This window comes from Mytilus californianus, unplaced genomic scaffold (genome assembly GCF_021869535.1).
Source record: "Mytilus californianus isolate M0D057914Y unplaced genomic scaffold, xbMytCali1.0.p SCAF_4, whole genome shotgun sequence".
NCBI lineage: Eukaryota > Metazoa > Mollusca > Bivalvia > Mytilida > Mytilidae > Mytilus > Mytilus californianus.
Window position 1 is genome coordinate 24,209,445 of NW_026262690.1, and position 25,197 is coordinate 24,234,641.

The window sequence follows — 25,197 nt, forward strand, 5'->3', positions numbered from 1 at the left end:
TAGCTTAATTTGGTTCTTCTATTTTTAGAGCCATTTTCAAAATTAAAAGACATCAGGAAAATGCAGAAAACAAAAGGTACTAAGCAAATATATAACACACAAAAGAGGGCACACAACCTATACAATAAATTGTGACCAGTTAATCAGCTGTGGTAGTAAAAGTTGGGGCACGTATTAATAGACTTATTATTATCAGGTTATTATCAAAAGGTAAACTTATGTTGTTACCCTTACCATGTAGGGGTCATAATAGTACAACCTCTACCCAAAATATGTTGTTTCTCTCTCTATAATTTTAAAGGTGAGCAGTAATTCATGCATGTTACCTCAACATATATAAGGCTTTGTTACTGTTATGTTTTTCAGGTTAAAGATACAGTTTGAGCCTAAAATTGAACTTTGAACATTGGAATCTGGGAATAATGTCATTTCTGAAGAAGTGGGCTTTGAACACTTCTGTGACTGGCCCACACAGTTCAGAGGTCTGCAACTTCCAAATAATTGTGTAAAACTGCAAAAATGTAACTACTGATTGTGTTTATTATCAAAAATTGTTTCAGGTTGCAGGTCAAGGTGAAGCCAAAAATCAGGAAAAATCAGAAAAATACAGATCATTGGTTGAGAAAATAAAAGAAGCTTAGACAGGTGTGAAAAAGGAGATTTGATCAGGTTACCAGAAATACATTTTTATGTGTTGTCAAAATATACTAATTCATCATTTTCCTTTATCAGTTTTCATGTTATGAGAAGAACTGTTTTTTACCCCTGTGTCTATGATCTTTTGGAAATGCACTGCCACTGTACAGCTCTCAACATTCTTATGATTCTCACTATTGTGAAGGAGAACACTGATTTTCTTTGACCTAATTCTATTTGCTCTGAATCCAAACACAAATAACATAGAATCAATAACATTGGACTTCCCACTCCCATTTGGTCCAACTATAGAGGTGAAACTCTGAAAAAAATATGATACATTATTAATATTTAAGTTTTTTTAACCATTATATACAATGTGGTTATGAAGCATAAACTATAATATGATAATCATTCTGATACATATATATTGTTGATGATATAATACTTTCAGTGGGTAATTTTTCAACTATATTCAGGATAAAGCATAGAAATGAATCATGAATATGAATAAGACTTCAGTATTGAATGTGATAACTAACAAAATAACAGCCTACAAGAAGACATGTCAATCCACATTTACTATTTACTTTAAGTAACAGCATACAAGAAGGCATGTGTCAATCCACTTTACACATCAGTCAGGGGACTTACTTCAATGAGTGATTTTTAAATCACTGATTCAAGTAACATTGTGTCCACAAATTTTGGAAGTAAGAGTTGTGTTTCTTTAATAATCACCTATTTAAGTAGTACAAATAATTCACTAGACTAAGTGATTTAATTTTATTTTAGCTTTAAATATACAATACTAATGATCCAGGGACTTATTATGTTGCTAAAATTATCAGAACCAAAATCTGTGTTGATAGGATGACGAGTCATGTCAGGTGATGACCTTGTACTGAATCTGGGATAATGACATGAAAATCACTTGTTTAAGTATCATACCTCTATTTTCTTCAAAAAAATCACTGCTTTAAGTATTATTATTTTAATTACCCCCACTAATTTCAACACCCCCCCGAACAGTAAAATTTTGATGGCAAACAGTAAAATTTTATGACATAATCTGTAAGATGAAACCTTGAATTTTACAGGAAAATTACTCCCACTGTTGGGAAAAATCTGTTAAGAAAGTATCAGTTCATTATGTAAGGCCTTCATTATAGCATTTTTTCAACAAATATAGAATTTACAGCTAAATGATTGTATCAAAGGCACAAACCTTGCTATCTAATTTGTGACAAAATTTCGAATTTGCTACTTAAATAAGTGATTTTTAAATCACTGATTTCAGTAATTCCCCTGACTGCACATTACTCTAAGTAACAGCCTACAAGAAGACATGTGTCAATCCACTTGACACATTACTCTAAGTAACAAGTTTTTGCTCCACTTGCTTATAATCAGTTATCTGACTAGGTTGTATTGTGTTAACCTCTCTTCTTTCTTCTCAAAAAAGGTACATTTAAATTTCATTATGATTTTCAAATGTTTTAAATTCCCTAACAAGAGTGCACATGCAGAAATGTTTAATCTGCTTTACTGACTATGATTGAACCTTATGCACTGAGTCTTTGAGGTCTAGGTCAGATTAACCATGAAGAGGAATAGGTACAATTTAGGCCAAAAAAAGAAATAGGGTCCATAGGTTTTTTTGGGGAGGGGGGGGGGGGGGGGGAGTTCAATTGTAGTTTCTTGACACAATTAGCTACATACAGAGAAACAGAAGACACTGTAATGTAGAGATAAAATGCTGGCAGTGCCACCATTCATGTTTAATACAGTAAATATTAGAATTTCGGGTATTGTGAAAGTTTCTATTATTTAATGAATTTAGAAACAATATTTTGTAATAGCTACTAAGTATATTATTACCTTGTGAAATGGTCCTAATGTCTGCACACCAGCATATGACTTGAAATTTTCATTTACAATATGTGTTATCATTAGTCGAGGTCCATTTATACTGTAGGTGGCTACTGTTTGTGGTGCAGGAGGAACCTCAATGGGACCAAAGTCTGAAAAACAAAGGAAGGCAACTCTATACAATTTTGCATTGTCATAAAAGACTTATCAATATAACTCTGGCTTCTCACTAAGATGAGTCCATGAGTTCTGGACTAGTGAAAATCTGTCTGGACTCAACATTTTCAAAACTGGTGAGCCCAAAGATCATTAAAATGTTGTATGAACTGAGCACACGTATAATCATTTTATAACAAAAGTTTAAAACATCTAAATTTGATGTCATTTGTGATTTGTTTTTATTCAGTATTTTGTACTTCAACTTATAAATTATTCTTTTTGGAAGCTCAACTTTTAAGACTATTTGAATACATGGACTTGACTTTTATAAAGGGAAAATAGATATGGTCACTACATGGTAATGATTGACACATGTAATATTATATACATGTATGTATCAAAAACCAATTTTACATTTATTGACATAAAAGATTCTTGTTAATAAAATTACACATGATAAACTATATTTAAATATTGTTACCGTAGAAAGGCTTGTATAGTTCGCACTGGTACATAGTCCGCACCCCCTTCTCCCCACGAAATTTTAGGTAAAAAAACTTTTTGTAACTGTTAGAAAAGGTCTAATGAAACTCCGGTAATTTCAAATCCTGTGCGGTCGTTTGCGGTATTTTCTTGCAAAAACCTGTTTTCCATCATCAAACAGAAGCTGAAACTGCTTGTAAATGATTCTAGAACGCTTCATGATTGTTAAAATAAGTTTAATTCACTTAAAAAACAATTTAGAAACTTGTGTATGTTTAAACAGGAAGTTTAAAAAGCACGTGTAAATGAAGAAATTAACCGGTGAGAGTCGAAATCCGTACATAACAGATATCACTATAATACGACTTTGAAAGTAAAACAGTTCCATCCTTTTGTAAAACAGTCTTTAATATATCTATCACGTTAATGTTTGAAGGGTCTTAAGCTAATACAAACCATATTAGTCAGTATGAAACACCAAAACGGAACGAACAATAACCGATTATGTTTTGTAGTTTACAAATTCTAAGCTGGTTTACGGTTGTCTTTTTCACTATGTTTGTATCGTTTCAATCAAGCAGATACCAGTTTATTTCAACCAATGCATTGAAAAGAAACGAGAAATTTGTAATGAAAGGTTTAGTTTTTATATTTATCAGTATTAATTTGATATTGAATAAAAATAACTTATTAATATGGATGAGTTAAAATTATTAGTTTGAAAAATGATAAGAGCGCCCTCTACCATATAAATAACAAAGATGGCGGAACGTAAACAAACCACCTCGCCCGCGAAATTGAAATTTTTCTCTTATTTCTTGCTTATTGTACTCTATAGTCCGCACCCTGTCTGGAAGGTCCAATTTTGGAGAATAAAACCGCGGACTATACAAGCCTTTCTACGGTAGCACAAAAAAAACAATTTTAGGTCTCCACTCTTTTCAGTATGACCCAGCAGACTACCTATTAAAATTGTTACCAGAAGGGCTTTGACCCAGTTGATTTATGTGTTATTACAGTTAGAAAATCAATAAAATGAAAAGAAAAACAAAAGAAAAATCAAAACACTAACATGACTAATGAACTCAAAATTATTTTTTTCAGTTTCCTGCATTTGCACAGAAATCTCTCTTTTTCTTCCTGTCTCGTTTGTCACCGGACTTTGAGTAGGAATGAGCATCATATTGTTTCCCGCAAATTTGTTATTTTTTATTACCGAAAGAACACTGCCAGTTAAACAATTAAAATAAATTCCTTACATTCAAAAATTGGTCTGAAGCTTATTCAACATACAATTTTATAGCAAACAAAATGTGTTTTCTTAGCACATACTTTCAACTTCTCGTCCAATCAAATTGCTTTGAATTTGCCTTCTAATTTTCATAGTACATACTTTTTCCGTGTACTAAGTAACTACGCATGAATGACCACAAGGGTAAGATTTCATTGTATCGTAATCAAGATATTAAAACAAAAAATTGCCACTGGCTGTTTTGAAATAAAATGCTGTGTTCCAAATTAAATTAAAAAATATCCTGCTATCAATATCTTAGGATCTAAAAAAAATGTTTTTGGCAATTGCCAGTTTCTTTCATTTAAATAAAGAGTATCAAATATGGTTCTTTATACCTTGATTAGAGTACAACACCATCTTAAAATTGTGATAATTTATCATCCATGCAATTACTTTGTACACAAAAAAGTCTGTACTATGAAACCTTGTGAAGGGAAATTAAGGCAACTTGATCTATTTTGTCATGAATTGATTAATTGATTGATTATTGGTTGCTTAATGTCCAGTGGCAAATATTTCATGCATGTTCAGGACGATGTCATGAATTGAAAAACCGTGATAATGTCTGAAGAGAATGTGCCACCTATATATATATATATACATGTTCTGATAAATCTTTGAGTTGTTACTTTGTCAGAAATAAAAAAAAAACATAAACCCTGGTATCTTTGATCTATTGGTATTTGCATTTTAATGACTATCCGCTAGACTACCTATTGGGGCATACCAGGGGCGGATCCTGCCATTTTTAAAACATGTAAAAGGGGGTTCCAACCATATGTCCCCATTCAAAAGCATTGATTGTCCAAAAAAGGGGGTTTTCCTTTCAAAGGTAACACCTGCCTCATATTAGTCCTTTAACCATTAGTTGTACGTCTGAAGTTCTCCTTTAACTCGTGTTAAGGGTAAAGGATAGTTAAGTAAAGCTTTATAAGGGTTGGGACCCCTACAGAAGGCTGATGATATAAATTATATAAGGTCTTCAATTTGGTTTCATGTCGATCCGGCCCCATGTCGATCCGGCCCAAGTCGATCCGTCCCACGTCGATCCGGCCCAACGTCGATCCGGCCCATATTTAAAGTCGATCCGGCCCCAATAAAAAAATATATTTATAAGGAATAAAAATAAAGATATTTATGAATTGTAATTCATAAATGTTTATGAATTTTATTATAATGTAAAACTGCTCAGGTGTACGGTAAAAAAAATGGCCTTTGACAAATATTTTCTTTAGATGAGTATAAAACAATTAAGTAGGTTGATTATGTTTTCAGTACAAGTTTTCAAGATTATTGGGTATAATCAAGGATTTGTATATTCACTATACAAATCCTTGGTATAATTATAATAAAAACGTATAGAACAGAATTTAGTACAATCAACAGACATCAACATTAATCAGCAGTAATTAGCACTTTCTTTCAATTGACTGTGATCTTAACAAGTCGATCTTTCATCCTGTGTAATGACAAATAGTTACATCCACAACGGTACAAGCCGATCCCCAAGCTGATACATACAAACTTTGTTTTTGTTTTAAGTTCTTAAAACTTCTCAAATTGAGAAATGTTGTTTGATTTGCCGAATCCTTTCTATAAAAGAGGAGACAGAATGCTCTATCGGATTCGGTTGGAGTTGCAAAAAACCTAAAGCAACTTGCAAACGGCAATTTACTAATCGAGTGCCAAGATAAACATCAATGGAAAGCGATTCAACAAAGAACCTCCATTGGTGAATGGTCGATTAGAACAAGTTTGCCCAAATCGACTACATCATCAGCTGGAGTGATATACAACGTGTCGCTTGACCTCGACATCGAGGATGAAGACTTAAAATCAGTAATGAAAAGTCAAAAAGTTTGTAAGGCGACACGTCTAACATACTATGACAAAACTAGTAATACAAGAAAAACGTCAAGATCAGTCAAACTGATCTTTGATGTACCAATACTACCCCAAACCATAAATATTGGATTTAATACTTATAAAATAAAGCTGTATGTACCAAATCCCATCCAATGTTATAAATGTCAGGGATATGGGCATATGGCAGGTAATTGCAGTAATAAAAGAAAATGTAGGAAATGTGGTGATGACCACCAATCCAACGAATGTAACACTGAAGCCCAAGTGTGTTAATTGTAAAGGTGACCATCCATCGAATTATAAACTTTGTCCCTCAAGGGAGCAACAAAAACAACCTCTCAAGGTAGTTAAAAGAGACAACATCACCTTGCATGAAGCAAATAAACAAGTAAAAGCTAAAGCTAATGCTAAAGCAAAACCTGTTGTTCAGCAACAAGTAGTTGAACATACTGATATTAAAAAAAAGTTATAAAAACACCAATATAATAGACCAAGTAATTCCAATTATAAGTGTTGCAATGCTTAACATACTTACATCCCAAACCCCACCAAGTGAACTAAATTTAGAAAAAGTTATTGGTTTCGTATCAATGGCAACCAAACAAATGTTTGGATTTGATTACGATGTTTCGAAAGGTCTCCAATTGGCCAATAGAGTAACAACAGAAATGCTATAATGTATTATACAAATCATAAAATAGTAACAGTAGTAATGTTATATGTTCTATCTGTGCTTATAATGGCTAATTTTAATAGTTTACTAATATACAACATCATGTTTAGTATTGTTCATTGGAACTGTCGTGGTATTCACAATAATGCTGCCGAGTATATAGCTATGTCGCAAATAAAGCCTGATATAATTTGCTTCCAGGAAACATGGTGCAAAAACGAACAAGACCATCCACATGTAATAGGTTATAAATTAGCTGATTTTTCTGTACGTAATACTAAATCACGGTGAGGTACAGCAATATATGTCATAGAAAACCTCCCATATCTGAAAAATAATATTGATATATAGTGATTTAGAAATATCATGTATTAAATTTAATTTTGACAAGATGGTTCCAGCGCTTATCAAGGAAGCCAAGACTGTTTCGAGACAAGTGCGTCTGGTAGATGAACAGAGTCTTGCCCGTTGGCAACGCACCAAGTATCAACAGTCACAGGGACGCCTCTCTTCACTATGGGAGCAACTTCAAGACGGTACCATCACCACATCCTTCTTCCTTCGTGCCGTCGGACACATGTACGACATTCCTGTGCCAGACCAGAACCAGAAGAAGACACTGACAGCGACTTTTATACTTTTATCATACATTTTTTTCATATTTACTGACAGCGACTGATTTAATTAACACTGAGTGAACTGTATGGCTTGTATTATGTTCGTTCATATGTGGCTACAATCTATATGTTTATATAACATTTATTTATTAAATGCTTAATGAATATTCTTTATGTTTAGAATAATATAGTGCGTTTGTTTTTGGTGAGCTAATCAAATTGAACCATTATAGTGCTGTACTGCGTATGATAGTAACTGTATATGTTATTGTAGTGCTGCAAGTGTGACCTCTTTTATATTATGTAAGCGACAGTGTAACTGTAAATGATTTAAAAGTTATATATATTTATGTGAGAGTCAGAGATAGTGTGTTTGTTAGTGTGTATGAATTTATTGTTATAGTAGTGCTGATATTATATTTTAGAGAGTGAAAATGTGCATTCAGTGTAATTATTTTGTTATTATCTTGCAATAAAGAATAATGGATACTCATATAACTTGTTTTTTTTATCTACACAGAACTATTCAAAATATTGTCAACTTTAAAAAAATATATTAACTATATTCGATATTACAAAAAAACAACATGTGTTATAGAAGCCTCTGATGTTACCTGAAAAAAAAATTCATTAACTATTATAACACATAACACCAAACAAAAGATCAAACTATATAAAGACCTTGCTGATTACGTAACTTTAATCAACCAGGATTTGATTGAATTAAGTGATTACGAGTGGCATTACCTTAGTTCACAATCATCAGACAATTGTTAAATAAACAAACCAATTATAGATTAATGATTTGACTAAACAAGTCATTATATGATGAGTTAAATTTTATAGGTCCCATTGGACTGTAAATATTTATTTAGCTATTCTGTGGGTGAATTAAATAAAATAAAAATCGTCAGGACATTCAAAGTTATCATGGAAAATAACTTCATATTAATATGTTGAAGCTGCTATACAAACAGACACAATCACACTCAGTTTCGTATCGATTTAAAATAATTCTTTGACTGGTACACCAATACTTCACTTACCTGTTGTCATCCATCATCGATACTTTTTGCAAAATCTATTTATACTGTTAAAAATCCTCCAATTAAAGTCAATACAGTTTATTCATATTTTATTATGGGGCCGGATCGACTTTGGGCCGGATCGACGTGGGCCGGATCGACTTGGGACGGATCGACTTTGGGCCGGATCGACTTGGGGCCGGATAGGTTTGGGGACGGAACGACCGGATACCTTCAATTTTAACTTTAAGCTTGGAAAGAACTTTCATACCAAAAGATGCAGGATAGTAATTTCTATTTAAAAGTGTGACAACTGCTGGTGAAAAGATGTATTAAGTTTAAATTATGTTGATAACAGTCTACATAGCTAATTTAAAAAAAAGCTGGCTCTTGCAGGAACCCAGGGATGAGCTCCAGGGATTGAAGGCTAATAATGTGTTTTCTGCATTTGCCGTTTACGCCGTAAATAACCTATTTCAAGATTGAGGGCTCTTTGAGGCGATGTTTCCGTGTTGGTGTTCGTTACTTCCATTTCTTCTGACATTTTAAACTTTTGTTGTTGTTGTAAATCTGAAAATGGCGCTCAAAACAAAGGTTGTAAGGTAGACAGACATTGGTCAAAACGCGAGCTTCCGGTTTGATCTTATTATCTTCCTTGTGAAGAACACGGACAGACACGATATTACTATGAGAATTAGATATCCATTTAGAAATTGTACAATGAAAGACAAGTTCATGGCAATTACAGTGTGTGGTCTTATTTTGATAGGTACGTTATGGTTACATATAACAATCTTATGTTTTTCTCCCCAACCTTCCCTCTACTTTTGCATGTAAATCCTTCCAATGGAACACCACATACGTAAGAGTAATAATTTAGCACCACACACTATAACATTTATGTACACAAAGTTTAAAATCTAAGAAAAAATACGACAGATTATATTTAAATCAGGGAAAAAATACACCGTCTCTCCCCATTTTTTCTGTCTATTTACATATCAGGATGGGACCCCCCAAATGAGGGCAAATCCCTTTAGGAACGATGGACTGTCCCTGAGGCAAGGGGTTATTTTGCTGTAGTAAAAATGATAAAAGACAAATTTCGTTTTTTTAACTTAAAAAGGGGAAAATTCATTATATTTGGAACAACTTTGCTAAAAGAGGGGTCCACTTATTTTCAATACACCTTATCGCTATTTAGTCCAATCCGGAAAAAACAGTCATTTAGACAACTTCCTGTGTGGGTCAACAGGCCGCAAACAAAGGTCATCAGTAACGAGCTGAGGGAGGGAAAAATTTAGAAAGCGATCAATAGGAAACTTTGATAGATTATGATCCACTTTTTCCAAACTCAAATTATAGTCAAAAAAATATTGTGTTTGAAGTATTTACGATGTTTTAAACAGGTCTCATTAAAAAGTATCATGCATGGTGATTTGTTTAAACAGGGTCCCAGATAGCGTCAACTGGATGAAAAAGTTGTGTAATTTTAGAACTTATCCGGAATGGAATAAATAGCGATTAGGTGTATAATAAAGAAGATTGAAGTCCATGAAGATTCCAAATTTCATAGATATGTTTTGTCGATATAATACCAGATAGACCTAGTGTGCTTTGGGGAAAAGGTTCTGCAAATAACGTAAATATCTGCCCTTTTGTACTTAAAAGTTGTTTAAAAAAAAGAAAATGTTATCACTTGAAATTAACCCCTCATAAAAGGGATAGTCATTACTTTGAGGAATTATCCTTCATTTGAGGGGTTGCTCCCAACCTGATTATTAAGCAAAATATTAACACTGTTTAATAGAGGATGGTAAAGGGTTATGTTTGTGCAATGTGATCGCCATTTTTTATTTCACGTTCAACATGTTTTTACTTTTTTATTTGATGTTCAGTCGTGTAAGACAAGTGAGTCATTCAACGTGTTCTGCTTATTTAATTTTACATGCATCGTGATTTTCAAATGCTTATTTTGCGTGCTCAGTATTTTTTCAAATAAAATTCAAACACTTGGCAGGGATCGTCAAGAAAAAATGGATTCAATTTTGCTTTTTTATAAAGCGGAAAGGCCTTTGATGTTGTTCCTTATCGATTTGGAGCTTCCAAGATAAATGTACTGGTTTCCAGTCTTGGTAACTATTCTATATAATTGGCTATCTATAATGACTCAATTACCAAACCAGTACATAAGTTTAAAATGGTGGAAAATACAAAAGTTAAGAAGATCGTTTTTAAAAGCTGTAAACCATTTATATCATAAATGTGTACACTAAATCAGGAAAAATCAAGTAAAACAGAGAGTTGATATGCATGTTTAGATGTACATGAAGACCATGTAGACAGTGAATCAGTCACAAAAGGGTCACATCAAAGTCTTTTATTTTTCGTCTTGCATTCATGACAGAAATTATTTCACATTCAACGTGAAATAATGTCTCATTTCACGTTTTTTCCATGCAAGCACCGCCCTATTACCACCCTCTTTATACACTGCACTATTGATACTATAACTGTCTTTTGAAATCCTACCCAAACCATTACTTTAAAAGTCTTATTCTATGGGTTTGCAGCTTATAACATAGATCTGATGCTAGATTTTTAATAAAGGTAATGTCCTCTTCTGAAATAAAGATGCACACTTTATGACAAATGAACTTTTATTTAATGATATTGCTAGTTTGATTCTCTCGTGCTGGTGATGCCTATTTTAGACTGGCGCAGGACTTGATTGAAAAATGCTTATGTGCACACATAGAAACAACATGGTGCTTTGAGACGAAAAAAAGACAGACACAAGCTACACCAATATGGCAGATCAATGAAAGTTTTTTTTTACGATAAACCATGAATATCTTATTCCTTTCCTTCAGAGTGTCTGGAAAATCCCCTGAAACATATTTATAAAGAAGTTTTATTTAAAATGTATAACTATTAGCATTCCCTTTTATGCATTAAATAATCAAAACTAAATGATTGATTGAATTATGTTTTTTATTCAAAACAAACGAAAAATAACCTAAAAAAAATCTAAACTAAATGATTGAATAAATTATTTTATTTATTCATAACAAACAAAAAATCAAAAGGCTCCGTGTTGAAGGCCATACTTTGACCTATAATGGTTTACTTTTACAAATTGTTACTTGGATGGAGAGTTGTCTCATTGGCACTCATACCACATCTTCTTATATCTGTTAACAGATTTTTCATTCCGTATTTGATATCAAAATGTCCTCACAATGACAGGTATTATGTTCAAGCCAGTTTTGCTTAATCTGTTCATTCCGTATATGATATTATAATGTCCTCAATGACAGATATTATGTTCAAGCCAGTTTTGCTTAATATGTTCATTCTGTATATGATATTAAAATGTCCTCAATGACAGATATTATGTTCAAGCCAGTTTTGCTTAATCTGTTCATTCAGTATATGATATTAAAATGTCCACAATGACAGATATTATGTTCAGGCCAGTTTTGCTTAATCTGTTCATTCTGTATATGATATTAAAATGTCCTCAATGACAGATATTATGTTCAAGCCAGTTTTGCTTAATCTGTTCATTCCGTATATGATATTAAAATGTCCTCAATGACAGATGTTATGTTCAAGCCAGTTTTGCTTAATCTGTTCATTCTGTATATGATATTAAAATGTCCTCAATGACAGATATTATGTTCAGGCCAGTTTTGCTTAATCTGTTCATTCCGTATATGATATTAAAATGTCCTCAATGACAGATATTATGTTCAAGCCAGTTTTGCTTAATCTGTTCATTCTGTATATGATATTAAAATGTCCTCAATGACAGATATTATGTTCAAGCCAGTTTTGCTTAATATGTTCATTCTGTATATGATATTAAAATGTCCTCAATGACAGATATTATGTTCAGGCCAGTTTTGCTTAATATGTTCATTCTGTATATGATATTAAAATGTCCTCAATGACAGATATTATGTTCAGGCCAGTTTTGCTTAATCTGTTCATTCTGTATATGATATTAAAATGTCCACAATGACATTTATTATGTTCAAGCCAGTTTTGCTTAATATGTTCATTCTGTATATGATATTAAAATGTCCTCAATGACAGATATTATGTTCAGGCCAGTTTTGCTTAATATGTTCATTCTGTATATGATATTAAAATGTCCTCAATGACAGATATTATGTTCAAGCCAGTTTTGCTTAATCTGTTCATTCTGTATATGATATTAAAATGTCCTCAATGACAGATATTATGTTCAAGCCAGTTTTGCTTAATCTGTTCATTCCGTATATGATATTAAAATGTCCTCAATGACAGATATTATGTTCAAGCCAGTTTTGCTTAATCTGTTCATTCCGTATATGATATCAAAATGTCCTCAATGACAGATATTATGTTCAAGCCAGTTTTGCTTAATCTGTTCATTCTGTATATGATATTACAATGTCCTCAATGACAGATATTATGTTCAGGCCAGTTTTGCTTAATATGTTCATTCTGTATATGATATTAAAATGTCCTCAATGACAGATATTATGTTCAAGCCAGTTTTGCTTAATCTGTTCATTCTGTATATGATATTAAAATGTCCTCAATGACAGATATTATGTTCAAGCCAGTTTTGCTTAATCTGTTCATTCCGTATATGATATTAAAATGTCCTCAATGACAGATATTATGTTCAAGCCAGTTTTGCTTAATCTGTTCATTCCGTATATGATATCAAAATGTCCTCAATGACAGATATTATGTTCAGGCCAGTTTTGCTTAATCTGTTCATTCTGTATATGATATGACAATGTCCTCAATGACAGATATTATGTTCAAGCCAGTTTTGCTTAATATGTTCATTCCGTATATGATATTAAAATGTCCTCAATGACAGATATTATGTTCAAGCCAGTTTTGCTTAATCTGTTCATTCCGTATATGATATTAAAATGTCCTCAATGACAGACGTTATGTTCAAGCCAGTTTTGCTTAATCTGTTCATTCCGTATATGATATTAAAATGTCCTCAATGACAGATATTATGTTCAAGCCAGTTTTGCTTAATATGTTCATTCTGTATATGATATTAAAATGTCCTCAATGACAGATATTATGTTCAAGCCAGTTTTGCTTAATATGTTCATTCTGTATATGATATTAAAATGTCCTCAATGACAGATATTATGTTCAAGCCAGTTTTGCTTAATATGTTCATTCTGTATATGATATTAAAATGTCCTCAATGACAGATATTATGTTCAAGCCAGTTTTGCTTAATCTGTTCATTCCGTATATGATATTAAAATGTCCTCAATGACAGATATTATGTTCAAGCCAGTTTTGCTTAATCTGTTCATTCAGTATATGATATTAAAATGTCCACAATGACTTAGATATTATGTTCAAGCCAGTTTTGCTTGATTCTGTTCTTAGCTGGTCACATGACCAGTTGCCTGTTTTTGTTGAGAAACAAATTCGCCAGTTTGCCTATTCTTTTTGAAATTAGCTTTTGTCAAAACACTGAATGCATATATTTATGTTAGGAACATAAATATTATGAAATAGTGTCACTGAAACAACTATTGGCCAGACTGGTACTGTGGACAAAACTTCTCAAAAGCAATCAGATTCTTGAGACCCTGTGGGTAGGGAGCTCATATTCTTGAATAAGATTCCTGAGCCTTTATTGGTAGAGATCATGTATTGTTCATATATTAAATGAGATAGGTGCTACCTGATAAGCTCCTGAAGGTTATTGGTAAAATTGAGAATGGAAATGGGGAATATGTCAAAGAGACAACAACTTAACCAAAGAGTAGACAACAGCTGAAGGCCACCATGGTGCATGTTTGTTTTATTTATCACCATAATATTTGGTAATCTGTTATACAAATTTGCCGGAAATCGTATGCTCCACAGATACAAATTTGCAGGGAATAAATGGTATGCTCCTGATAAATGTATAAAGAAAAATCCAAAGAGTTTTAATGGCCTGCCATATGTATTTGCCTAGTCATGCTAATGTTGTTGATGCTGTTTCAGCACGTACAGTAGTATTGACTCTTGTACCATTTATGCTCCCTTCTGGAACATAATATTTCTGAGTGCCTGTAATTTAATCAGGTTTTGTGATACTTGATCAATGATACCCAAGGTCATCTGTTTTCTATTGGACATTTGGTCAGGTAATTATATAAAGATAGAGCATTTACTGGGCCAAATAGATTTATCTTGGTTTGAGTAAGTGGAGACACTACATGTATATATTGTTTTCTATGTTGTTCCTGTATAATTGTTCAATACACGACCTGCATGAAATTTTAAAACATTAATAAAAAAAGAAAGCAACCCACGAAGTATGTATTATTTGTCTATACTTTGAGAAAACATTTATTTGAGGAGACACATCTTGGACACCTTTGTTCTACATGCTATATTTATACCATTTAAATATTGTCCTTTCACAGATAAATGAAAAAAGAAAAATATTTCTTGAATCCAAGTTAGAATATTTTAAACCATTGCCGTGATGTCACCCTATTCATTTACTGTGGTTTTATTTTTCTAGAATCAAAGCTTCCTAAATCTGTCACTGAAATGGACTCACCAAATTATATTCAGTTGTTTCCTTTGTGCGCCTAAATTCATTAAGTTTGAATTGGCTAATTTACTGATTTCTGTTCACTAATGGAATTAATTTAAAACTTACCTTTAATTTTTGTAATTTTTATATGCCTTCAATGGGAATTGAACCCCTCCTTGAAATCTGTTATGCGTGACTGTTATCAAGACATGGACGAAACCTCTTGGCTACCAATGGGTTGCAATTTAGATGTTTATTTTATATATACAAATGAACATATGATACACATAGGTACAACACCAACACGGGACTTGTACCTTTATATATGCATAATAGACAATCATATCTTATAAGTTGGTAGCTGCGAGATTAAGATCAATGAGTTATAGTCATTAGAAGAGAGACTTGTCAGTTTAGGTTCAAATCCCTGTTTTCTCTTTGTTGTCCCTATTCTTTAGTTTTTCCGTTTTTCTTATTTTGTATGTTACTGTGGATATTTTTGTAATGATAGCATGTTTTCCCGTTTATTTTTGTCGAGCTTGCGACTTCTGTCGCAGAAAGCTCGACCTAGGGATAGTGATCTGGTGACAGGGGCGGCAGTACACACTTCTTAAAAGCTTAATATTTCAGAAGGTAAAAGACCTGTTTCCTTCATAATTTGTATATAGATGCCTTATGATATGAAGTGTCCGTCTGTCATATGTCCATTGTCCTTTACCTCATTTTTATGGTTCAGTGACTACTTGAATAACAAGTTCAGATTTTTTGTAATCTTAATTTCTCTCTTATTATGAGTAATAGGATAACTATATTTGGTATATGCGTACCTTGCAAGGTCCTCATGCCCGTCAGACAGTTTTCACTTTACCTTGACCTCATTTCATGGATCAGTGAACAAGGTTAAGTTTTCGTGGTCAAGTCCATATCTCAGATACTATAAGCAATAGGTCTACTATATTTGGTGTATGGAATGATTGTAAGGTGTACATGTCCAACTGGCAGGTGTCATCTAACCTTGGCCTCATTTTCATGGTTCATTGATCAATGTTAAGTTTACTTGGTTTAGATTGTTTCTTAGATGTGCAATAGGTCAACTATATTTGAAGCATACTTGTTTCTTAGATGTGCAATAGGTCAACTATATTTGAAGCATACTTGTTTCTTAGATGTGCAATAGGTCAACTATATTTGAAGCATACTTGGTGTATGGAATGATTGTAAGGTGTTTATGTATTTCCAGCTAGGTTTATCTAACCTTGACCTCATTTTTTTGGATCATGTTAAGTTTATGTGATAGTTTTTTTTTAAAGTTTTATATTTAATTTTGAAAAGACATCAACACAATAGTTTAAGGTAGAGACACAATGGATAAGCATTGATTCATGAAAAACAAACCATTCGCCCTCCGGGCTCATTGTTTCTTTTTCTAGAATCAACACTGTTATCCATGGTACAAATGTATGTATAATACAGATTTTACCTAGACATGGTTCAAAGAAATTTACAACAGTAACTTATTCAGTAAAAAAGTAATGGTTAAGTTTGCAAAAAGATCAAATATCTAGAAAAGCATTAACATAATATGTTTTTTGTTAATGTATTTTGAAACAAAAAGAAACAGATGGCACATACGGTACATGTAGTAAAAGCTGTTGTCATTAGACATTTATCTACAGCACAAAAAGATTACAGCTTTGATGGATGTGTTTACAATACACATTACAGACTTGATTATGTTTTCAAATGAAACAATGTAAAACAGTGTGTTAAGATAGATTTCAAGAACATTTGTTCACTCTTAGCTAGTTCCACAGGCACTTGTTTCTATCCATAGGAAGATCCAATATCAACGTATATTTACGATGATAGTGGATCTTTTCATGGATAGAAACAAGTGCCTGTGGGTAGTTCTTAGAGATGTTAATTTGACATTGAGAATCAAGTAGTTGAGACCTAATTTTTAACCCAGGAAAGCAATCTAGAATCTACAAATGTTTGAAGTTCTTAATGTTCTTTAATGTGACCTGTATTACAAAAAAATGAACTAGAAGTTATTTTTTTGTAATTCACAGGTCTCATTGGTTGTTTTTTTGTTGTTGTTGTTGTAATGTTCGGAAATTTCAAATACAGCTTATTAATAATTAAGTCATAATATTGGTAGTTCCTTTAGTTTTTCAGTTTTACCCTTATATTGAATTTTGTTAGCATTGACCCAAATATGATTTTGAAATGGAAAATAAATAGCATATGGTGTCACTTCATGTTTACAAATGTAGGTCACCTAACCAAGAGCAGTAAATACATGTAATCTGCTATTGCAATAACTTGATATCAACCTTCTGTTAATTGGGTCTTTCAACCTTCAAAATAAAGAACATGTCTTTGTCCTCAATTTTCCAAGAATCTCAAATCATCAGAACTTAACCTTAATATTATCATTTATAGCTTATGAGTTGCACTAACATCCCCCTAATTAAAAAAAAAGTTGAGAGGAACATAAGAATTTGTCACTGGATTGTTCTGTCAAAATTGACTGAAGCATCCCGAGGAAATAGCAAGCAATTTAATAAAAATCAGTCACCAATATCATTTTTTGATAAGAAGGAGACATGTGTTTGGGAGATAGCTCTTTGAAAGAAAAAGGGTTTGGTCAAAAGGGGTATATGTTAAAAGTGTATAAGCTGTATAATATCACATACCAAATACCTTTTCAACATTTTGGCAACTTGCTAAAAAAAAATACACAGCAAAAAAAATCAAACGGAAGATAAAGAAGAAAAAGTATTCAGAATAAAATCAAGATTTTTTCCGCAGAAAATAGGAAGTTCAAAGACTAAATTCACCTTCATTTATAATTATTAATAAACCTTTATAATATCCTGAACCATTAGACTATAGTTTTAATTCTTATTATTTTATTTTTATTGCAGTATGGTTTGGAAACTTTTCACATTCTGTTGGAGAAATGTAAGTAGAAAGAAAACGATAAACAAATTTTGAAATAACCAAGTTGCAGTCTTGAATAAGAGTACTTCATGAATGAACTTTAAATGAAGGTTGATTGTTTCCTATTATAAAATATTCACATTTAAACAATGACAGACTGATACCGTATAGCGGTTTATTTTCGCGGGGTGTAAATTTTCGCTTATTTTCGCGGATAGAACAAAATCGCCAAAATAAATTCTGCCAATTTAAGAGTGCACATTCAAATGTATTGAAATAAGTTTTGAATCCGCCAAAATAATAATCGCCAAAATATTTCGTATACCTTATTCAATGAAAATCGCGAAATTTTACACTCGCGAAAATAACCCGCTATACGGTATCAATACGAGAGAAATTCTTTTGTACACAAGAAGATATGGGGACCCCAGGTGTATAGTGTATGGATTTAAATGTAATTAGCTTCATGTTTTTGGATCAGTATTTCATATAGTGCAACACAACTCTATTGTCACTGGCTTGATAGCTTCATTTTCCAGGTGAGCTTTTGCCACCACTCTGTGACTGTGATCCATAAATTTCTTTAAAAAAATCTTCTCCATAGAAACTGCTCAATGGATTGAAACCAAAGTTTGTCTGCTTCATCTATGGGATGTCAACTATAAAGCTTGTTATGTTCGTTCAGGTTGATCAACCAATATGGCTGATGTGTCTAAGGGTCAAATTACAGTTTTGGCTAATATCTCTTAAACTATAGCAGTAAAGGGAAAACTGATAAGGTATAAATGGTCAGCACAACAAAAGGTATAAATGGTCAGCACAACAAGTTCTTTCTACCCTGAACATTTTGGGAAAATCTTTGTACCTGTTTTGAAGTTATTGCCCCTTAAGTGCTGATTTTTGTCTTGCCTGTGACGAAAGTCGCAGAATGTGAGAGACAGGGATTACTATCCAGCAGTGGCAGCAGCGTAAACTATTTTTATAAAGCTTTATATTTCAGAACGTAGATGACCTGGATGCTTCATACCTTGTATGCAGATACCTAATGTTACAAAGTTTCCTTCAGTCATATGTCCATGATCCTTGACATCATTTTCATGGTTCAGTGACTGCTTGAAAAAAATTACAGTTTTTTTGTAATGTGAATTTCTCACTTATTATGAGTAATAGGATAACTATATTTTGTATATGGGTTCCTTGCAACGTCTACATGTCCATCAGGCAGGGTTCACCTGACCACGGCCTCATTTCATGGATCAGTGATCAGTAGAATAACTGTATGTGGTGTATGGAATAGTTGTAATGGGTACATGTCAGTCTGGCAGGTTTCATCTGACCTTGACCTCATTTTGATGGTTCATTGGTCAATGTTATAAGTTTTTGTGTTTTGGTCTGTTTTTATACAACCGAGGTCGTATATTGGTATGATGTTGGCGTCGTCGTCGACGTCCGAAGACACATTGGTTTAGTTAAAGTGAATGGATCTCTATGAAATTTTACCATAAGGTTCAATACCACAAAAGGAAGGTAGGGATTGATTTTGGGGGTTATGGTACCAACAATTAAGGAATTAGGGGCCAAAAAGGGGCCAAAAATAAGCATTTTTCTAGTTTCATGACAATAACTTGTGTGTTAGTGTATGGATCTCTCTGACATTGTCAATGTCAGAGAGATCCATACACTAACACACAAGTTATGTCTGGAAGTTACAAAAATGCTTATTTTTGGCCCCTTTTTTGGCCCCTAATTCCTAAAATTTTGAGGCAATTACCCCCAAAATCAATCCCAGCATTCCCTTTGTGATATGGAACCTTGTGGTACAATGATACCACAAGGTTCCATATCACAAAGGGAATGCTGGGATTGATTGATACCACAAGGTTTCGATGGAAAAGGGGACGGGATTGTAGTTACAACAATTGGAACATGTCTGCTATCATCTGTGAAACAGATATTCCATAATGGCCCACCAACTCAAGATGGCGTCCATAAAATTTATAAAGGGAATTTTTGCAGTTTTTGGCTGTTATCCTGAAAAATATAGGAGCTAGTAATAAAGGTTAAAAGTGTAAATTGCAAAAATGATCAGCACTACATGATCAAAACTGAAATTGACTGTATTTTCTTTTTCAACAGTAACAATCTGCTTTATTGCCCTTTCATGCTTCAGTTATGTGTTATTTAATTAAATTTTTATACTGAATTTTCTATTGTTGTTGTCTTAGAAATCAAAGATTCTTGTTTTCCCAGTTTTTATTACTAGAGGGTAATATTGAAAAAATTATCCGCTGAGTCATGTGTTAGAGTAGAATGTTACCCTCATATTGACAGTAAGTTATAATGATTAGAAATCAATTTGAATGTCATGAGACACGAGTATAAAACAAAATGAACAGATAAGATACCTTTTGGCAAACACATGATAACTCGTGAGAAAACTGGTGTCTAGGAGACTTTTTAGTAATCTTACAGCAAATATTTGGTACATTGTACTTCATAACACATATTATAAGAAGAAATGATAACTCTTTAGACTTCTTTTAAATGAAATTACATTTATGGCAACTCACTGAACTCAGGGACATGAAAACATAGTTACTCAGATGTAAAAATATGTTAACTACAAAATAAAAAAGAAATGCAAATTGCGTTGTGTACTAAAAATAACAAATTTTATTAAGGCATTTCAGTACTACAGTTAAACTGTCAAATAATGACCATGCATTCACAGAGACTACCTGATCAAATCAAACAGACTGGCATACTCATGACTGTACACATTACTTACAAAAATTGTAGTACACAGAATGGAAAAAGAGTATCTTTTAAAACAATAAACTTACAAAATTTATTTTATAAAAATAAGGAGATATAGTATGATTGCTAATGAGACAACTGTCCACAAAAGGTCAAATGAAGTGGATGTAAACAATTACAGGAAACAGTATGGCCTTCAACAATGAGGAAAACAAAAACTGTATAGTCGGCTATAAAAGGCCCAAACATAAACGCATTACAAAAAAAAACACATAACAAAAAAAATATAAAAGGCCCCAACATGAAATATGATACAATTCAATTGAGAAAACAAACAGTAGCATGTTTTTGGAAAAGAGTAAAGCATTCAATAAATCAGTCAGAAATATTTTCTTACTTCTAATTCTATTTTTTTTCAGTGAAAGAAGAAGTGTAAATAATGATTTATTTAATGAAATTGAAAATTTGAAACGCAGAGTTCAGGAGCTGGAACATGGGTAAATTTTCAATAAAGCATGAATTTTGTTTATATTGAGTTAAAATGTCTATAATGATATCAAAATATACCAAAACATTAGCAGAAAATAACTGCTTGTAAAAGGTTTAAGTTGCTTATATAGATTTTATAAGTTGAACATAAGAATTATTTGCATATCTGACCACTCATATCATTTTGTCTACCTAAAAGAGGTAAAAGACAGGATAAGAAATTTCTGCCTGGATAAATTTTGTTTTTGAAAACCTCTAATTATAAATATCATATATTTTCTTATGATAACTTTGTGTTTGCATTGCTGATATGGCACGAATTTGACAGTACTTATCAGACTAGTGGGCCTCTACATTGGCTGATATAAGCTTCCCTAACAATTTCAATGGGAAGGCCATATCAGCCATGACATGCAAAAACAGTATCAGCCTTCTTTCGGTTATGGAAATCGTTTTTCTTGTGTTTTATTTAGAAACTATGGTCCTTTCCATTTTAGAACTTGTATACATAAACGCTTACTTAACTATGTCCTACAGCAATACAACTAAACTAGATAATCAATTACATCTTAGAGGAAGATCACTTTAAATCTTTGATTGACGTACATCGGATTGCACAGATTTGTTATCAAGAAGAAAAAAATACAAATATCAAATGAGGTGCTGTCAACTGGCAATTGGTTTGAATGTGGCAGTCAAATTGATTATTTGAAATATACTGTTTGTGTGCAATATTCATTATTGCATAAAGTGTGCAAACAAATGCAGATATTGTCACTTGTTAAATAGGAATCAAAAACTTGCTATGGATTTTTAGAATAAAGACAGTTTTTCAAATTTGATTATGAATCGTTTTCTGTGTACTTGCATTCTAGATCTTGTTTTGCAGGCTATTAGAATTTCTAGCTGGCTTATAAAATTTGTTTATCTTTAGTCATTCTTGCTAGTTTAATCAATGGCTTAAATTCTAACCATGTTCAGCTGTATGGTAATACTTGCTGGTTAAAGCATTTAGAAATTGAATAGGTCAGAAGTTTTCATCTTTTTTATCAATATTAATTTTGAATTGCGACTTAAACATCGTATTTTAAAGGTCTATCAATAGCATGATTAGTCCAATAAATAGTTATTTGCAGATTAGGAAAAAATTCTGTTGTTTCTGTGCAATAACTTATGAACTGTTCAGCCAATGCTTTACAAATTTTAATATGTTGTTATTGATGATAAAATGAATGTCAAATTTGATATTGACTATTTTCACTTTACCCGGTAAGCGTTCTGGACATATGATCCTTGATAGAGTGGAAAATAGGCATAGAATGTGACAGGTCAAACGAGCCTGAAAGCACCATACATTAGAATACATGAAGTATAATTTGTTGAACAAACCCATTCTGAAAGGTTGTAAATGTTGAAATACTATTGGTTATGATGATAGATTTAATATCTAGTTAGGCTGATTTGTTTGAGGTGAAATTAAATATGATGGTTTTCATTTTTGAATATTTTGTCAAGGTTTGAAGGGACAAGGTATATTTTTGAATCAAGCCACACGTAATCAAAATTTTGTTTATTGCAATTTCAGCACATTTTCTGTAATTCTACTTTTAATTAATACTTGCTTGAAATTATTTGATATATTTTTGAAATTCAGAGTTTGAAACAGATTTATTTTAGGTAATTGATAATATAGGATTTTATGTTTAATATGTTTGAAAGAAAATACTATAGACAATTATATTTCTACACATTTTTTTTGCATCGTCAGTTAAGATTATGGATTGAAAATGATCTGATGAAGATCTTATTGTCTCCCTTTTATACCCCTTCCCACATATATACAGAATTTAGATATAAAGAAAAGAAATCTGATAAGCAAAATTTAAATTTTGTGTGGCCATATATATTATTTACTAATACAGTTTGTACAATATTTTTGTGTAATAACATAGTTTCCCACTCTACTTGTTATAAAACTTAATCCTACTTATCAGTGTTTTATTTCATATGTAAAAACATATGCAAGACTTTGTATTTCAAAAGCATTCATAATTTTTTCTTCGCTTCAATGCAGTTGAAAAAGGTAGACTTTGGCGTGGTGTTTACGGCGGTGGGATAGTTTTATAAAAAAAAGAAAAAAAACGGGAATGCTCTTCATTTGGGAGGAACAAAAAATATTTCAGGTTTTTTTTCACACAAATTAACAAGAATAGTTCTTGGAATCAATTTACAATGCTGAATGAGTGTGTCACATTTTATATTACAAGAGATACTGAACTTATTTGAATGTTTGTTAAATACTATGATTTATTCCATTAAAATTCAGGCATGCCAGTCATGATGGCAAGAACTATTGCTGTAACTGTATAAGCCACTGAATTATACTATTGTAGTGATATAAATATTCTGTGATCTCTTGATTTATTCTAATGAACTAATGTATACTTTTCTATATATATGTGCTGGCACAATCAGTTTTAGGTATTACTGTATTTATTAGTATGGTTGTGGTGGATGATGTTGATTATTTATCTATTTAATTTTAACAACTTTCTTGATAATATTCTCATTCCTCTACTTTACATATTGAAGATTATCTTTGCTTTTCTTCACATATTCATTTTCAGTTGCACCAATTTTTGCAGAGGTTGCACTTATATGATTTCTTCCATTAGTAAGTTGCATGAGACCATTTTGTTATCTAATTGTCAATATGACTGCTTATAGAGCCTTGCAATCTTGTGTAGCTATGTGGGATACACACAAATAGTATGGAGGAAATTCTAAAGCTTCAGTGGTTGTAAAGTGGTCACATTTTAGTGGCAATATTTGAAATATCAACTATTTTCTAATGTGGAAATGAAATGATATGGAAAAGGTAGTTTTATATTCAGTACTAAACTTAAAATTGCTACTCTGTGAAAATCTACTCTCATTTTAGAGAATATTTCAAAATTCACTGATATGCATTGGTTGCTAAATATTCTCATACTTTACCAACAAATGAAATGTTTGTGCTATAGAGACAGCCATAGTTATTTCCCAACTTGAAAATATGAATAAGAACAAAAACTAGGTAAATGTCTCTTAGAAAGTCAGTCAAAAATTTAGTAAAACCAAGACCACCATATTCATATTGGCTTCAAAGTAATTGCTGGTCCTGTACAGTAATCTTTGATGTCCATAGAAAATTATTTAAACATCTCTTTTATTGACTGTAAAAGTGAGAATAATAGAATGAACTGAGTTAAGCTGTAAGTTGTTTTTTATTTTAGATTTATATTGATGACTAAATGCGAAATTTATAGGTTGAATTTTAATAAGCAACATTTATATGCATGTGAAACATATTTTTCACAAGTAAATCACTGTAGAATGATATCAAATTTATTTACAAGAAGGAAAGTGACCTAAAATAGATTGGTTTAAAGTTTGTGAAACTTATTTTCAACAACAACAAAATTATATTTATGTAGTATGTGTATAAATATATTTTCCTGCTTTTTTAGACAGAAAGTGTATCCTGAAGTTAAATTCTTAAATGTAAAAGACAGAAAAAGAATACTGGTATGTACATATATATTTGATTAGAATGAAGGTGAATTATACATATAATGGGTATAGGTGGTTGAGAATATCAATAATAAAAAAAACAAAAAAAATATTAAAAACACTGATACATGTATTCCATTTTTAACTCACCTGACCTAAAAGGAGCCTCTTGTTCAAATAACATACGAAATATTTCTTGCTATCACTGACAATTTTTTTTCTTTTTCTTTTTGAAAAGATTGATTTTATGTAGAGTT

The 25,197-nt window shown here is 32.0% G+C and overlaps 2 protein-coding genes across 3 annotated transcripts in view; one reads left to right on the forward strand and one right to left on the reverse strand.

The window, feature by feature from the left end:
* Positions 1-9,263, reverse strand: part of LOC127737739 (structural maintenance of chromosomes protein 4-like) — a 41,298-nt gene extending 32,035 nt beyond the window's left edge. The window contains exons 1-3 of the mRNA XM_052248603.1: positions 9,097-9,263; positions 2,518-2,660; positions 764-958 (exon numbers count right to left, since the gene is read on the reverse strand). Coding sequence (XP_052104563.1) covers positions 764-958; positions 2,518-2,660; positions 9,097-9,169 — 411 coding nt within the window. The 5' untranslated portion in view covers positions 9,170-9,263. The remainder of the gene's footprint in view (positions 1-763; positions 959-2,517; positions 2,661-9,096) is intronic.
* LOC127737747 (UDP-glucuronic acid decarboxylase 1-like) overlaps positions 9,261-25,197 on the forward strand; it is a 31,264-nt gene continuing 15,327 nt past the window's right edge. Inside the window, exons 1-4 of one of the 2 annotated variants that reach the window (XM_052248634.1) lie at positions 9,261-9,394; positions 18,127-18,163; positions 21,319-21,396; positions 24,898-24,955. In XM_052248634.1, coding sequence (XP_052104594.1) covers positions 9,313-9,394; positions 18,127-18,163; positions 21,319-21,396; positions 24,898-24,955 — 255 coding nt within the window. In that variant the 5' untranslated portion in view covers positions 9,261-9,312. Of the gene's footprint in view, positions 9,395-18,126; positions 18,164-21,318; positions 21,397-22,903; positions 24,956-25,197 lie in introns of both variants that reach the window. The other variant, XM_052248635.1, reaches the window with a different exon arrangement.